Below are 18,672 nucleotides of genomic sequence, written 5' to 3'. Positions count from 1 at the left end.
TTACTTTTGCAGTGCACTTAACAATACAATAGACAAACCAACAGACACTTCTGCAAAGTCAGACATACCAACAGTATCTCCCCCACAGAGCACATCGTCCCTGGGGACAGGGTCTCCAGTGTCCCTACCCCCAGGCCTGACTACATCAACTCACAGCAAGGCTCCCCTGGGTGCACAACTAACTGCAAGATTGATGGCCAACCCAGGACTGAAGCCTATACTGTTTGACAACCCTGCCCAGAGTCTTTCATTGTTCAGTAATGGCAATGGCTTTCATGGCAAACGATTCCAAAAGTTACCTGTGCCAACAGTGCCAGCAGGTAGGTCCAGTAGGTGTTGAACCAATGCCAAGCTATTACTATATAGCTTGGAAGGTACATATTTATGAGTTGGATGGCACATGCAGGTAACTTTTCAATTCGTTACAATCTAATTAAAATTATATCTTCACATCGCTCCCGTTTACTGATATGTCGCGTTGAAGATCTAACAACATCCCGTAGAGGGTCATGTTCAGGCGACCTTTGCATTAACCAATCAGATGAGAGCTTACGCATTTCTGTAAGTGATGATGTAATGATTTCGGAACACACTTGCTATGATAAAAGACCGAGAGGTGTCAAATGAGCATCGAAAATGGCGGCGCCCATGACACCACGCCGTGTCTATCTACAAGACAACGTTTGTACAATTTGTGGATTTTGCTTTGAAATAAGAGAGACTTCCTCTTCTGGTGATGTTGTCGTTAAAAAGTTTAACAACCTGAAACTAAAATTAACCAATGACAGGCTTCGCAATATTCAAACTATCACTGGACCAGACGAAAAAGTGGATTTTGGGCTACGAGGTGTCTGCATTAAATGCTACAGGTCCTGCTTTCTGATTGGTTGAAAGAAAGAGTTATGTCGCGTTTTGATTGGCTTGTTATAAATACGATAATGCTTTCATGTTGACCTCTGACGTGACCCTCTATGGGATGTTGTTAGATCTTCAACGCGACATATCAGTAAACAGGAGCAATGTGAAGATATAATTTTAATTAGATTGAATTCGTGATTACAAAACAGTTTATTTAAACTGGGATTCAGTATTTTTCACTATTGACCGATATTTATAAACATGAAAAAAATGACTGTCTTGCATTTTACTCAGTGTTTCAGATTTTGTATATGTTTTCTATTTTAAGATCTGGACAGTTTTAAGTTGTATTTTTATGTGAAATATAATCTGTTTGAGACTTACTTACTCAACACCACTACTGATTAGTCATATGTAGGTAACACTTAGCTGTTTCTTTATTTAATGTAAATAAGGTAGAGAGTTCTGCCTTTCTCCTTCTATAAAGTGACATTGAAAAAAAAATTGCTTTGTAAAATTAATGTTATACCAAGACAATTTTAGGTTACTGGCCATTTTGTGGAGTTCAAACATTTTGAAATTGTTTCCAATTATTTCTGCTTTATTATCAAGCGGTACACATGGTAGAGATGTTTTTTGACAAAGAATTTTTACTAAAAGCATATTTCCATTGTATATAACTCTTTTATTAAAGTTACTCCAAATTAGGAAAATGTCAAGTAATGTGGAAGTCTGTGTTGTGTGATACATCACAGAGTGCTGGGACATAACAGCCTATTTGGGGAAAAAATTGTAGGTCAAAGTTGAATGATCATTTGTTGAAATACTTTTCAGAGGTTCCAGAGCCAGTTTCAACCCCAGAAATTGCAGAGTCAATTCAAGTGACAAGCTGTACTGATTGGCAAGCTGCTTTTGGATTTGGACCAAAAACCAGAGACTTGCCAGATGATGATTTAGGTATAATTGCTATAATGATCTATCTTTCATGTTTGTCTTTTGTATAAAAGAAGTGCTACTAAAGAAATGCTATCTCTGTTAATGCAATGTTTGTTTTACAGTATTTTCTCCATCTGTTCAAATTATGCAGTTCCTTTCAAAATAACCTTGAGAAGCACTTCAATCGAAACCACCAATATGTATTTTGATATTGTTTTAGCTACTCCTATGACAGTTGTCTCTTAAAGCTGTTTTACCGACAAATGAAAATTTGGGCCAGTTAAATCAGTGAGCACTATAGACAATCTTTACTGTATATATTAGGCTGTAACATATTTATCCCTTTCAGGTTTTGATCCTTGGGATGAGTCATCTAAAGGTTTGGCAGACTTGCTAGAGAAGGAAAATGGTATCAGCCAAACCCACAGACCAAACTATACAGATCAAAACAATCGCTCCAACCACCAACCCCAAAGTTTGCCACCAGGCTTTTCTTTAAGTCAGCTACAGCAGCAACAACAGCAACAGATGCATCATCCAGCATTTCTTAGACCGGGTCAGTTTAGTATTGTGTTTAAAGGTCACATTTCATTGCTTAAAAAACGTATATAAAATCGCAGGAACTTATTCTTACTATATAGAAAATATTGATTAAGTACCAAGTATAAACTTGAATTTGTTAAGTTATTCATAGATGAATTCAAATGTTATTGCATTCACCATGTTTATTTTTTTGTCAGTAATAATGATTATGATGATATTTGTATCCTATATTTCTTGTCTTGTTTGACCAGATATAGGTAACAATGGAATGCTAGGGTTTATACAGCCAAATATGCCTCCACCAAACTCATACCACAGTATGTTTGATGATGGAAAAGAACAAAATCATGTCAATGCTCCGGTATGTAGGCAAACATATTTATCCAATTTGAAATATTCATTATTCAATACATGGTTTGAAAGAGAAAAATATATAAAATAAATGAAGAAATATTACGCTATATGTCTTTAAACTTAAACTGACAGTTTGTGCTGATTTGTTAGAAAATAATGAAATGTACTGATCCAGTAACAATTCTTCTGAAAAATATTGAAATAGTGGTGCATTTTAGTCCTAAAGATTTACGAAGCCATCTTACAAATTTTATGTAATGTTAAATCATTTTGAACTTAATTGGATTAAAGGAAGGTAAAATGTTCTTAACAGTTACTTTAATTTCTTTTCTTTTTTCAGCGAGATGTGTTCAACACTAAAGATTGGCAAGATGGTCTGCGAGCGTTATTGCCAAATATTAACATCAGTTTTGGTGCGGCACAGCAAGCAAATAACGCAATGTCTGCACACACTTCCTTACAACAGCAACAAAAAAGTAAGTACACAGCACACAGCTACTAATTTAATGTCTACGTTCATCATCTAGCAGTCATTAATGGTCAGACAAGAAATTAATATGGTTTTGTCTTTTCTGTCTGTGAGAACAACATTGTGCAGACAATTCGCTGCAAGAATTGATATTATAACAGTGGTCATATTGCTGTGAACAGTTCTTACTGTTGAAGATTTATTTCATAGCATCATTAGTGTTGAACTATAAACATTGATAACAACATGGAAAATATTTCCAACAGTTTTAATATTAGCCTGGATTTAATTTGAAGCTACAGCATTGGCAGAAACATGTAAATCAGGATAGCATGTATACCGTCATTGATCTACATATCATTGTACAGCATTGACAGAAACATGTAAATCAGGATAGCATATATACCATCATTGATCTACATATCATTGTACAGCATTGACAGAAACATGTAAATCAGGATAGCATATATACCGTCATTGATCTACATATCATTGTACAGCATTGACAGAAACATGTAAATCAGGATAGCATATATACCGTCATTGATCTACATATCATTGTACAGCATTGACAGAAACATGTAAATCAGGATAGCATATATACCGTCATTGATCTACATATCATTGTACAGCATTGACAGAAACATGTAAATCAGGATAGCATATATACCGTCATTGATCTACATATCATTGTACAGCATTGACAGAAACATGTAAATCAGGATAGCATATATACCGTCATTGATCTACATATCATTGTACAGCATTGACAGAAACATGTAAATCAGGATAGCATATATACCGTCATTGATCTACATATCATTGTACAGCATTGACAGAAACATGTAAATCAGGATAGCATATATACCGTCATTGATCTACATATCATTGTACAGCATTGACAGAAACATGTAAATCAGGATAGCATATATACCGTCATTGATCTACATATCATTGTACAGCATTGACAGAAACATGTAAATCAGGATAGCATATATACCGTCATTGATCTACATATCATTGTACAGCATTGACAGAAACATGTAAATCAGGATAGCATATATACCGTCATTGATCTACATATCATTGTACAGCATTGACAGAAACATGTAAATCAGGATAGCATATATACCGTCATTGATCTACATATCATTGTACAGCATTGACAGAAACATGTAAATCAGGATAGCATATATACCGTCATTGATCTACATATCATTGTACAGCATTGACAGAAACATGTAAATCAGGATAGCATATATACCGTCATTGATCTACATATCATTGTACAGCATTGACAGAAACATGTAAATCAGGATAGCATATATACCGTCATTGATCTACATATCATTGTACAGCATTGACAGAAACATGTAAATCAGGATAGCATATATACCGTCATTGATCTACATATCATTGTACAGCATTGACAGAAACATGTAAATCAGGATAGCATATATACCGTCATTGATCTACATATCATTGTACAGCATTGACAGAAACATGTAAATCAGGATAGCATATATACCGTCATTGATCTACATATCATTGTACAGCATTGACAGAAACATGTAAATCAGGATAGCATATATACCGTCATTGATCTACATATCATTGTACAGCATTGACAGAAACATGTAAATCAGGATAGCATATATACCGTCATTGATCTACATATCATTGTACAGCATTGACAGAAACATGTAAATCAGGATAGCATATATACCGTCATTGATCTACATATCATTGTACAGCATTGACAGAAACATGTAAATCAGGATAGCATATATACCGTCATTGATCTACATATCATTGTACAGCATTGACAGAAACATGTAAATCAGGATAGCATATATACCGTCATTGATCTACATATCATTGTACAGCATTGACAGAAACATGTAAATCAGGATAGCATATATACCGTCATTGATCTACATATCATTGTACAGCATTGACAGAAACATGTAAATCAGGATAGCATATATACCGTCATTGATCTACATATCATTGTACAGCATTGACAGAAACATGTAAATCAGGATAGCATGTATACCGTCATTGATCTACATATCATTGTACAGCATTGACAGAAACATGTAAATCAGGATAGCATGTATACCGTCATTGATCTACATATCATTGTACAGCATTGACAGAAACATGTAAATCAGGATAGCATGTATACTGTCACTGATCTTCATATAATTGAATGTATGGATTCCTTATAAAATGAATCTTGCTTAAAATTGACATCACAACACGTGTTGAACATTTTCCAGGCTCAGCGTTATCGTCAGACAGTCCACCCCACTGGTTAAAGTCTATTCACCAGCTCACAGACATAGAGGGAAGCCACACTAACAGCCAAAATCACAGACTACCTTTTGTGCAACAGTTCCCCCTCAGAAGTAAGCTGAAGAAAAGCAGTATTTTACCCGGACATCAATATCAATTCCCTCTTGAAAGTCACTAGAAATATGAAATATTCTGAAATTTCTGAAATATGCATGGATTTTTGAAGTACTTTTTTTTTTAACGCAAATAACTGATAGGGTATGTATAGTACCCAATGTTGACTCGGATATCGAGTGATCTGCCCATGCTGGATACATGTTTCCTAGCTTGAAAGTACTTGTGTACTTTGATGGATTTGATAGGGGAAGGTGATATCAATTTCATGAACTTGATACATTTCTACATTTGAATGATATAGTTCAGCAGGCTAATACTTTTGAATAATTGAAATTATTTGGATACTTCAATACATGCACTTATTGCACCAACATTTTTGTTCATAATCAGTTTTATGATAAAAACCATATATTTAAAAAAAACTGCAAATTTGTGCAGTCATAATTTAGTGCAATACTTCAAACCTAAATAACCCTTAAAAAAAAGGATGACCATAAAAATATGTTAACAATTTTTAAAAAGATATTTGTAAACGAATCTTTATTTAAAAAAAAAGAATTTATAAAGCTCTGCTGCAACAGCCTTGACTTTGTATATTGTTGACTTTTCCAGACACAGGCTGGCCCACACAGACACAGACCCCTCCCCCGGGCTTTCAGACATCCATCAGACCTCCCACACATCCCACAGAACCTCACAAAATCTCGGAAGGCAAGTCATACAAATGTTTCCCCGTGCCAAATAGTTATCTCTATCAATTATCAATGAGTGAGTAAATTGGATAATTTTGAAAGTAAATCAAACAAATGATATTGGAAACTTTCTTGAAAATTTGTTGTGCCAACCAATATCTTTTCCCTTTTAACTGTTACTGCATGAGTTTCTTAAAATTAATCAAACATTAATATGTGCCCTGATAAAAGATGGGAACAAGTTAAAGGACTTTGGTACAAGTCAGTATTGTATAAATGCCCTGATGATTGATGGGAACAGTTATAGAACTTGAGAACAAGTCAGTATTGTATGAATGCCCTGATGATTGACAGGAACAGTTATAGGACTTGAGAACAAGTCAGTATTGTATATATGCCCTGATGATTGACGGGAACAGTTATAAGACTTTGGTACAAGTCAGTATTGTATAAATGCCCTGATGATTGATGGGAACAGTTATAGGACGTTGGTACAAGTCAGTAGGAATATTTTACAGTCTTCTGTGCAAAGTCTTTAAAAATAATGAAAATTTGTGTTGCTGCTTGTAATGTTAAGTTGATTTCTCTTTGCAGGTTTACAGTAGCTTTAATCACCTACGACAGACAGAAGACAAAGATGTTTTTTTTTCTTTCTACAAAGTCAACCCTCATAGCTTATCTTCTACCCCAATGGCAACTTGATTTATGATGGGCAGGCAGGAACTAATGGCATAACTTAAACCAAAACACTGGTTACCCTTACATGTCTATTTATTTTGTGATGTTGGAAATCTTTGTGTATTCAAACAGTTTTTTTTCTAGTTTTTATCATCCCCAAATGTCCATTGTGAAATTTTCCTTTAAATATTCAGCTATGAAGTCTGACAAAGGATGGGTTTGTTCAGAACTATTTACACCCTTTGAAAGAAGAAGAAAATGTGTGCTACAACATTGGGATTTATTACATTTAATCGGTATATAAAACCATCTGTATATATACCCTTGAAAAAAACGTTTTATCCAATATGTTGAACATTTGAACGGTAGGGAATAGCAGTATCCGAGTATTTCTCGAGATTGGTTGATAAGTTCTATAGATTACTTACATTTCCTGCAGACTTATTATGTGAAGTGACCTTTCAATACTGATTATCGTTTAATGCAGGGTGTATGATTTGTACTGTATAACAAATAATTGTTTGTGTGATACTTGAAATCGTGATGGATGCTAATTGCGAGTTTATGCAAAGGTAGATATCACAGGAAATGTAAGTAATCTAGATTAGTACTGAAACACAAATCTGTAGTTTGATGTTTTATCCTCAGTGAAATAACAGTAGAAGTGTGTTCAGGTTTACAGAACTAATGGTCCATCCATTACATGTATTATGATTTATATGATGTTCATACTGTCATCAAAGGACTATCTTTATATAAGACTAAGATTAACAAAAATGCATTTATAAAGTGAAGAATTAAAAAAAATCTGTTGATAGATATATTCGCAGTCGGTTAATTCAATCCTTAATTTATTGAAATGCTTAGAACTTTTAGTGGTATGGTAAAGTACAATATACAAACCTTTTACAGAGTTGTGATGAAGTATTTGTGATGCATTAGATATAGGTTGAGTGTGATAACAAGTTTACAAGGCCAGTCATTGGTCATTCTGATAAACAGGAGTAACTACACACAATGAAACAGTTCCTTGCAACAAACTTTACAATCATTTTTTTAGGTCACCTGAGACAAAGTCTCAAGTGACCTATTGCAATCGCCTTTTGTCCGCCGTCCGCCGTCGTGCGTCCGTAAATAATTTACATTTTCGACTTCTTCTCCAAAACCCCTGAACCAATTTCAATGAAATTTTGCAGGGACCTTCCATAGTTTATATAGGGAAATCACATTTTGGACCAACATTTGTTTAATTTCCATTGGAAGTAATTCATTTTGGGTAAGCATTATCAGTATTAGGTAGCAGTTTGAAAGTATGCACATATGAGCCCTGACTGACCCCCAGGGGCTGATGGGTGGGGCCAAAAAGGGTTGAATTGACTGAAATTTCAAAAATCTTCTTCTCAAGACCCAGATATGGTAGAATCAAATACTCTTCATAGATGGAAGGGTCTTAAGGTTTATGACCCTAGGGTCTCACGTTTACCCCCTGGGGAAGGAGTGGGGGGGGGGGGGGGCAAAATTTATTATGGTTTATAATGGCAAATGATACTTTGAATATTACATGTTAATAACTTGATTGGAATTATAACCTTGAGTTGACAGTTTGATACTTTGAAAATTTTGAGCCAGCCCTACCCCCAAGGGCTGTAGGGTGGGGCTCAAAGGAGTCGGTGTGCTAAAATTTCTTCATTTTCCTTGTTTAGAATCAGAGGTGCTATTTTCAAATACTTTTTAGTCTGAAATCTGTATGCTAGATATTGAATAAGGTGGTTTTATTGTTTTTAGCTCACCTGGCCCGAAGGGCCAAGTGAGCTTATGGCATGGTGCATCATCTGTCCGTCTGTCCGTCGTCCGTCCGTTGTCCGGCGTCAATATTTTACTTTGAACAAATTCTTCTTCATAACCGCAAGGCCTAGGGTTATGATATTTGGCCAGTAGCATGCTGGAATGAAGGGCTACCAAGTTTGTTCAAATGAATGACCTTAACTTATATTCAAGGTCACAGGGGTCAAACATGTTCGAAACCTTTATACAACTTGTTCTAAATAACTAAGAGGCCTAGGGTTATGATATTTGGCAAGTTACATGCTGGGATGAAGGTCTACCAAATTTGTTCAAATGAATGACCTTGACAAATAGTCAAGGTCACAATGATGAAATGTGTTTAAAACATTTAAAAAACTTCTTCTCAATAACCACAACTCCTAGGATAATGATATTTTGCCAGTAGCATGCTGGGATGAAGGGCTAGTAAGTTTGTTCAAATAAATGACTGACAAATATTCAAGGGCACAGGGGTCAAATATGTTTAAAACCTTTAAACAACTTTTTCTGAATAACCAAGAGGCCTAGGATGATGATATTTGGCAAGTAGCATGCTGGGATAAAGGTCTACCAAGTTTGTTTAAATGAATGACCTTTACTTATATTCAAGGTCACAGGGGTCAAATATGTTAAAAACCTTTGAACAACTTCTTTTCAATAACCAAAAGGCCTATGATGATTATATTTTGCCAGTAGCATGCTGGAATAAAGGGCTACCAAGTTTGTTCAAATAAATGACTGACAAATATTCAAGGGCACAGGGGTCAAACATGTTTGAAACCTTTATACAACTTCTTCTAAATAACTAAGAGGCCTAGGGTTATGATATTTGGCAAGTAACATGCTGGGATGAAGGGCTACCAAGTTTGTTCAAATGAATGACCTTAACTTATATTCAAGGTCACAGGGGTCCAATATGTTTGAAACCTTTATACAACCTCTTCTTAATAACCAAGAGGCCTAGGGTAATGATATTTGGCAAGTAGCATGCTAGGATGAAGGGCTACCAAGTTTGTTCAAATGAATGACCTTTAAGTATATCCAATGTCACAGGGGTCAAATATGTTAAAAAAAACTTTGAACGACTTCTCAATTAGCAAAAGGCCAAGGGTGATGATATTTGGCCATTAACCGTCTGGGATGAAGGGCTACCAAGTTTGTTAAAATGAATGACCTTTGCCCATATCCAAGGTCACAGTGGTCATATGTTTAAATCTTTTGATAGGTTCTTATGAATCAAACACTGATATTCTGCCTCTAGCTGTATTTTAGTCCACGTTTAAGATTACTAGTGTGAGATTAATACCAGGTGAGCGATTCAGGCCCATTGGGCCTCTTGTTTGTCACTTTGAATTATATTTCTGTTCATGTTAAAAACAAAAACAACTCTCGGTATAAATATATCAGGTGACTGTTGAGGCCCATGGGCCTCTTGTTTTTTTTATATTTTTGTAATTAATAATGATTACAAAAAAAAAAAGGAATTTCTTATGATTTAGAATTTGTTTTGTTTTAAAGAAGGAAATGTTCCGTTTTGCTTTATTTGTCAAAGAAATGGAAATTGTATTACTGTGCACTAAAATGGCAAAAGCAAAAACTTGTAGATGGCTGCTCTGGAATAAAACCGAAAGAAATGATCAGGAAAAAGTTATGGAACAAATATATCCCATGATTGGTTGGTTGTCAATTACCGGTATATCTTATTCTCATTGGTTGATTTTCAAAAGGGAACCTTGTGTCTTTTGTAAATTTTGAAAATTAATTAAGTGAGATATATATATAATTACTGTCTTTGGTTAAGGAACTTCTTTACATTTTACCATGTGTAGTAAAACCTGTTTAACAAAGCCTTCATATCATTTATTTTTAAACTAAAAAAAGTATTTCATTTTATGCTACACATTACCAAGCATGTGTCGTGAATTAACAGGATGATATACATTTATTTGCATTATTAGTGGTTGTGTTTTCCTGCTGCCCATCATGATCAAGTTGTCAGTTGTTTATTAACGATTTAAATCCATTTCAAGGTACAGACACCACACAGGACATACGTACTGGATTTTAATGTCTCTGTAACATTAAAGTTAACTCAGAGGTGTGATGTTTTAAACTACAGAAATATGGGATTAAACTCCCAGAGGTTTTAACTTAAACATATTCTATGGTTTATGATAAATGGTACAGCTTTATCTTTTCAAATAACATAAAATGAGACCATTTACTGTTCATTAAAAACATTTGAACCTGTTGGGTCAGACTTGAGGTTTCAAACAAATGTATTGAAAACGAATATTCTTGATTTTTGAAATTTATAGACTTTTTACGAAATAATAATAAGATAAGAGGCATATGCGATTGTTGGAAGTAATTAAGATGACCCTGTATTTGACTTGGTTCAGTAAGTCCTGCACTGTGTGCCCAGTTTTCCATACCATCATGTTTTCTGTAGGTATAGAATCTTCATCTCATTTCTTCATTAAGCTTGGTCCGTATTCTCCTGGTTACAATACATTGTAAAGCCCACAAGGTTTGTATTTATTTCCAATATTCTGAGGTATGACTTTCCTTCCCTTATACACAGGGTAGCTAGCAAGCTGCCACCATTTATTCTGCAAGACAAATGATATTTATATGCAGACATTTTGTAACAAAAGAAGTTAAGAAATTATTTGAACAGCTTTTTATCACAGGAGTGGGTGATGAGAGCTGATGAGGCGAGGACATGTATGAGGGAGACATAAAAGGCTGTACGTTTTGGGCCCTTGGCGTTATTATTTCCCATATCAAACATGATTTTTAGCTTTACGAGTATGTTATGATTATTACAAGAATACCATAGCTTACCTACACATTGTGCAAGCGTTTGAAATTGTGCAACACCTGCCATCTCCACGTTAAGTAGCTTTCTGAAGAATTGTACAAAACTAAAGAATAGAGGTGGTTCACACGCCAAAAGATGAACAGGCTGACCATTCTTATGCTTGGTACCATTAAAAGTTACAGCCTGCATTGGTCTGACCTTTACATGAGAATAATAAAGTATTACTAAAATATCTCACTTGTGTTGTCTATTTAAAGGTTCACAAAGAATGATCTTGGTGATCAAAATGATTGATTTATAAGTCAAAATTGAAATAGATACTCACTGAAATATGAAAAAACATACGCAAATAAATAATTTGTTTGGAGGTATCTTCCAATTGTAAAATAAGAATATGGGGAATAGCTGGAGATGTAGGTTTAAGTTCAAGAAATTACGTCTAAAAGTACAAATATTTTTCACTGTCCCTGGATGATACTTTAGAGAGTTAACACTGGATGCCATATACCCGCTTTTAGCTCACCTGGCACGAAGTGCCAAGTGAGCTTATGCCGTGACGCAGCGTCCTTCCGTCCGGCTTCAATATTTTACTTTAAATGACTTCTTAATAACCGAAAGGCCTAGGGTGATGATATTTGGCCAGAAGCAAACTGGGATGAAGGGGCTACAAAGTTTGTAAAAATTAATGACCTTCACCCATTTTCAAGGTCACTGGGGTCAAATATGGTAAAAACTTTAAACATCTTCTTCTCGATAATCAAACTGCCCAGGGAGATGATATTTGGCCAGTAGCATGCTTGGGTGAAGGGCTACCAAGTTTGTTCAAATGAATGACCTTCAATTATTAGCTCACCTGGCACAAAGTGCCAAGTGAGCTTATGCCGTGGCGCTCCGTCCGTCCTTCATCCAGCGTCAATATATTACTTTAAATGACTTCTTGATAACCGAAAGGCCTAGGGTGTCGATATTTGGCCAGAAGCAAACTGGGATGAAGGGCTACAAAGTTTGTTAAAATCAATGACCTTCACCCATTTTCAAGGTCACAGGGGTCAAATATGTTAAAAACTTTAAACAACTTATGAATAACCAAAATGCCCAGGGTGATGATATTTAGTCAGTAGATACTAGGATCAAGGGCTACCAAGTTTGTTTAGATGTATGACCTTGAATCATATTCAAGGTCACAGGGGTCAAATTTGTTTAAAATCTTTAAACAACCTCTTCTGAATAACCATGGGTCCCAGTATGTTGATACTTTGCAAGTTGCATCCTGAGATGAATTAAAAAAAATAACGGGGTCTTTTGAATTAATTTTAATCATAAATACTGATATTTTGCCTGTAGCTTTATTTTAGATAACTTTTAAGGTTACAACTGTGAAATTTATACCAGGTGAGCGATGCAGGCCCATTGGGCCTCTTGTATTCAAGATCACAGGGGTCAATTGTCTTAAAAAAAACTTCTGAATAACCAAAATGCCCAGGGTGATGATATTTGGCCAGTAGCATGCTAGGGTAAAGGGCTATCAAGTTTGTTCAAATGAATGACCTTCACCTATTTTCAAGGACACGGGTCAAATATGTGAAAAACATTAAACAACTTCTGAATAACGAAAATGCACAGGGTGATGATATTTGGCCAGTAGCATGCTGAAATGAAGGGCTACAAAGTTTGTTCAAATGAATGACCTTCACCCATATTCAAGGTCACAGGGGTCAAATATGTTAAAATTTTATAACAACTTCTTCTCGATAACCAAAATACCCAGGGTGATGATATTTGGCCAGTAGCATGCTGGGGTAAAGGGCTATCAAGTTTGTTCAAATGAATGACCGTCACCCATATTCAATGTCACAGGGGTCAAATATGTTAAAAAACATATTAAAAAATATTAAAAAACTTCTCAATAACCAAAATGCCCAGGGTGATGATATTTAGTCAGTAGCATACTAGGATCAAGGACTACTATGTTTGTTAAAGTGAATGACTGACTTATATTCAAGGTCACAGGGGTCAAATTTGTTTAAAATCTTTAAACGACCTCTTCTGAATAACCATGTGTCCCAGGATGTTGATACTTTGCAAGTTGCATCCTGAGATGAAAGGCTATAAAATTTGTTCAACATAATGTCTTAATTTGCCTGTAGCTTTATTTTAGATCACTTTTAAGGTTACAAGTGTGAGATTTATACCAGGTGAGCGATGCAGGCCCATTGGGCCTCTTGTTAAGTTAAAACTAAAGTTCTCAATGGCTTAGGAAAAATTGCTTTTTAAACCAAAACAACTGTTTTCACATGTTTTGGTTCATAGATTTTAAACGGTAATTGAATCCTAACATTTGAAGGTCCAAGGTTACTTTGAGAATATTCATATTGGCTGGCATTTTACCCTGCACTTCTTGTTATTCGAGTGTTTTCAGGGTAAATTTTTGAAATGAGGTCATTTTAGTATGATTAATATATGCCAAGTTTGTTTTCATTACAGACAGTATTTATAAACTGATTTTCTTTTGTCAAACAAAGAGTGCAGATGACCGGTCTTTTGACTATATGCCAATAAAAACAATTCGCTAATCCACAATGTGCCGAGTGTTAAGTCAACTGTCGGAATAATAAGGTGACATTTTGTCATAATAACACTAATAGCGTAGGCAGTCCGAGGGAAGGGTAATGTGATGGAATCCGGTGGATGGTATATGACACCACTAGTTGCTCCAGTCGGCATCGATTATTAGCTCGGGCCAAGTGAGCTTATGGCATGGTGCGGCGTCAACTTTTTACTTTAAACCACTTCTTATCAGTAACCAAAAGGCCTAGGGTGATGATATTTGGCCAGAAGCATGCTGGGATGAAGGGCTAGTAAGTTTGTTCAAATAAATGACCATCAATTTTCAAGGTCACAGGGGTCAAATATGTTAAAATCTTTAAGCAACTTCTGAATAACCGAGAGGCCTAGGGTGATGATATTTAGCCAGTAACATGCTGGGGTGAAAGGCTACCAAGTTTGTTCAAATAAACGACCTTGACTTATATTCAAGGTCACAGGGGTCAAATATGTTTGAAACCTTTAAACAACTTCTCCTGAATAACCAAGAGACCTAGGATAATGATAATTGGCCAGTAACATGCTGGTATGAAGGGCTACCAAGTTTGTTTAAATAAATGACCTTGAATCATATTCAAGGTCACTGGAGTCAAATATGTTGTAATCATTTAAACAACTCCTTCTGAATAACCAAGAGGCCTAGGGTGATGACATTTGGCCATTACCTTGCTTGGATGAAGGGTTACTAAGTTTGTTCAAATAAATTACCTTCATCCATTTTCAAGGTCACAGGGGTCAAATATGTATAAAACCTTTAAATATCTTCTTCTGAATAACCAAGAGGCCTAGGGTGATGATATTTGGCCAGTAACATGCTGGGATGAAGGGTTACCAAGATTGTTCAAATGAATAACCTTCGCCCATATTCAAGGTCACCGTGGTCAATATATGTTTAAATCTTTAAATGATTTGTTCTGTATAACCAAAAAGTCCAGGGTAATGATATTTTGTTAGAAGCATGCTGGGTTGGAAGACTATAAATTCTGTTCAACCTAATATCCTTGTTCGACATTCAACGTCACGGGTGTCATGTTTAAATATTTTAATAGGTTCTTATTAATCAAAGACCAATACTCTGCCTGTAGTTGTATTTTAGTCCACTTTTAAGATAACAAGTGTGATATTAATACCAGGTGAGTGATTCAGGCCCATTGGGCCTCTTGTAAATGAAGATATGTCCACATAAAATGAAAGAAATTTGATCATTATTGGAATTGGTGGAATACATCATTCTTTTGACAGCGTCGATTACTGTGTCTTGTGAGCAAGAACCAATTTAATGATCAGAAAGATTTCAACCTTCCTGTTCGGATCGCTGGTCAAACGGTTAGAGAATGGGTAACATTTCACGAGCAATCTTTGGTATCCTGCACTGCACCTCAATGTACCTACATTTTTATGCCATGGTGCATCGTCTGTCGTCCATCCGTCCGTCGTTCAGCGTCAATATTTTACTTTAAACAACTTCTTCTCAATAACCAAAAGGCCTAGGATGATGATATTTGGCCAGAAGCAAACTGAGATAAAGGGCTACCAAGTTTGTTCAAATAAATGACCTTCACTTATTTTCAAGGTGACAGGGGTCAAATATGTTAAAATCTTTGAACAACTTCTTCTGAAGAACCAAGAGGCCTGGGGTGATGATATTTGGCCAGTGACATGCTGGGATTAAGGGCTACCAAGTTTGTTCAAACAAATGACCTTCTCCCATTTTCAAGGTCACAGGGGTCAAATATGTTTAAAACCTTTAAAACAACTTCTTCTCAATAACCAAACAGTCTTGGATGATGATATTTGACCTGGAGCATGCTTGGATGAAGAGCTACCAAGTTTGTTAAAACAAATGACCTTCTCCCATTTTCAAGGTCACGGGGTCAAATATGTTTAAAACCTTCAAACAACTTCTACTGAATACCCAAGAGGCATAGGATAATGATATTTGGCCAGTAACATGCTGGAATGAAGGACTACTAATTTTGTTCAAACAAATGACCATAATCTATTTTCAAGGTCACAGGGGTCAAATATGTTTAAAACCTTTAAAACAACTTCTTCTCAATAACCAAACAGCTTTGGATGATGATATTTGGCCAGGAGCATGCTGGGATTCAGGGCAACCAAGTTTGTTCAAACAAATGACCTTCACCCATTTTGAAGGTCACAGAGGGCAAATATGTTTAAAACATTTAAGCAACTTCTTCTGAATAACCAATAGACCTAGATTGATGATATTTGGCTAGTAGCATGCTGGGATGAAGGGCTATAAAGTCTGTTCAAATGGATTATTTTAATCATTTTTCAAGGTCACAGGGGTCAAATATGTTCTAAACCTTTAAACAACTTATGAATAACCAAGAGGCATAGGATAATGCCAGTAACATGCTGGGATGAAGGACTACCAAGTTCAAATGAATGACCTTGACATATATTTAAGGACACAGGGGTCAAATATGTTTAAAACCATTGAATGACTTCTTCTTAATAAGCAAAAGGCCAATGGTGATACTATTTGGCCATTAACATGCTGGGATGAAGGGCTACCAAGTGAATGACCTTCGCCCATATTCAAGGTCACAGTGGTCAATAGATGTTTAAATATTTAAATGATTTGTTCTGTATAACCAAAAGGTCCAGGGTAATGATATTTTGCCAGAAGCATGCTGGGTTAGAAGACTATAAACTCTGTTCAACCTAATATTATAATGTCCTTGTTCGACAATCAAGGGCACAGGCGTCATATGTTTAAATCTTTCAATAGGTTCTGATGAATCAAACACTGGTATTCTGCCTGTAGCTGTATTTTAGTCCACTTTTAAGAGCAAGTGTGAGATTAATACCAGGTGAGCGATGCAGGCCCATTGGGCCTCTTGTTGTGTGTCGTGATAAAAGATCAGATTTTGATCAAACGTGGCTGATGTACTATTTATCCAAGTGCCTCTCTCGGGTTCGATGATCGCCAATTTCTACCCACATTTAATGAGGATGCTGCAATTTGATTGACTGGTTGCTATATTGCATTCAGCGTATGTAAAAAAGCTGAGAGATCCAATACATTGTGCCGCGGGAAAATAGTTTCAACTAAGGTAGCATAAAACTTTTTCCTCGAGCACATTCCGGTTGCTCGGTCACTGTTGGTATCTTCCTTCAACTAACTATATGTCTCGTCTTTCACCTTGCTTCCCCATCAACAAACTTCTTGATTTGCTAGGTTTAAACTTAATCATTGCCCAAGTTACCATTCCTTCTAACTCCAGTATATGCTGTCGCTGGCATATCGTCCATACATACTCTTATAAGACCTTCCCGTTGGCATTACGATGAGATTCATAGCTGCAGCAAACAAGAAAATTGACCCAGTACATCCTGTTAGTTACCCAGCTTCACGTCGCTGCCGTGCTCTAGTCTCAATCTAGGTATTCTCTCAACATCGCTCTAAGTCCAATAGAGAAATGGTTCTTTTCCTTAGGAATGAAACAACCGTCTACCCTTTGCAATGGATATCCTTTTCCTCTCCAAATCACACCAAGTCTATAACTTTGTGGTCTATTTTGGACAGTTCTTATACACTCGGTAAGGTATAGGTCCTACACTCTTTTATTTTACCTCCTGAACTTTTAGATCTGATTCGTCAAAGGCTTCTTTCTCTTGGTGCTTCCAGTTTTAGAAAGCGTCTCCCAATTGCCTTAATCTTCCCCACGTCTCTCATCGCCATGGATCTTTCTGAGATGTTCTTCTTGAAACGACTTCCTTTGAATCTGTCTCAAACATTTTCTCTCTGGGAAGGTTTTTTTTTATGAACCTTGTTCTCTCTTTTGCTCTCTTCTTCCTGTCCCTCCTACTTCTACTCCTGACAGTATTATCAACTTTTCCCGAATTTTTGTTTCAACTCCTTCAATGGAATCTTCTCACATCTTCTTAAACAATTGTTTGGTAACCTTCGGCAAGTCGCTTCTCAATATCTTGAGTTTCTTTTGTCTGCAGTTATTGCGTCCTTGTTTTCTTTCTGTGTTACTAGGTGTTGCCAGTCCAAACCTCTTCTTCCCCGTATTGTAAATGATGGACGACATTGCTGTTAACTTTCTTTCGACTTGGCTTTATCAAAAAAAAAATAATCTCTGTCTGACATGGCCTCTTATATTTTATAAAGTTTACCGGGACAAAAGTAGAATCGACAATTGGCAAAATACCTATAAATAGATAGCAATGATAATTAAAACAATATACTAAAGCTTCACACCTATAAAAGCTTCACATCTCTAAATGTCGTCATTGGTCAGCGAGGTTAATGTGGCGAATGCAAGACAAGTGATTGGACTATGACAGAAGGACGAACAGAGAAAGAGACGGGGAATGGTCTGTAAGGACTGAATGGCAGGGACTCGGGTCTGATAAAGCCAAAAGGATAAAGCAGTACGTACAAGTAGACACGATGAGGCAATAGAGGTCATGGGCTTTGTCGGGGGGGGGGGGGGGGG

The 18,672-nt window shown here is 36.1% G+C and overlaps 1 protein-coding gene across 3 annotated transcripts in view; it reads left to right on the top strand.

Annotated features, from left to right (window-relative positions):
• Nucleotides 1–8,064, top strand: part of LOC110459336 (CCR4-NOT transcription complex subunit 4-like) — a 29,562-nt gene extending 21,498 nt beyond the window's left edge. For 2 of the 3 annotated variants that reach the window (XM_021511544.1, XM_021511542.1), the window contains exons 12-19: nt 13–320; nt 1,693–1,815; nt 2,144–2,350; nt 2,589–2,698; nt 3,032–3,167; nt 5,443–5,571; nt 6,188–6,286; nt 6,862–8,064. In XM_021511544.1, the coding sequence (XP_021367219.1) occupies nt 13–320; nt 1,693–1,815; nt 2,144–2,350; nt 2,589–2,698; nt 3,032–3,167; nt 5,443–5,571; nt 6,188–6,286; nt 6,862–6,872 (1,123 nt within the window). In that variant the 3' untranslated portion in view covers nt 6,873–8,064. The remainder of the gene's footprint in view (nt 1–12; nt 321–1,692; nt 1,816–2,143; nt 2,351–2,588; nt 2,699–3,031; nt 3,168–5,442; nt 5,572–6,187; nt 6,287–6,861) is intronic. The other variant, XM_021511543.1, reaches the window with a different exon arrangement.
• Nucleotides 8,065–18,672: the final 10,608 nt, after the last annotated feature.

The sequence above is a fragment of the Mizuhopecten yessoensis genome, unplaced genomic scaffold (assembly GCF_002113885.1).
Source record: "Mizuhopecten yessoensis strain PY_sf001 unplaced genomic scaffold, ASM211388v2 scaffold10041, whole genome shotgun sequence".
Lineage (NCBI taxonomy): Eukaryota > Metazoa > Mollusca > Bivalvia > Pectinida > Pectinidae > Mizuhopecten > Mizuhopecten yessoensis.
This window is presented reverse-complemented; position numbering and strand designations above follow the sequence as displayed.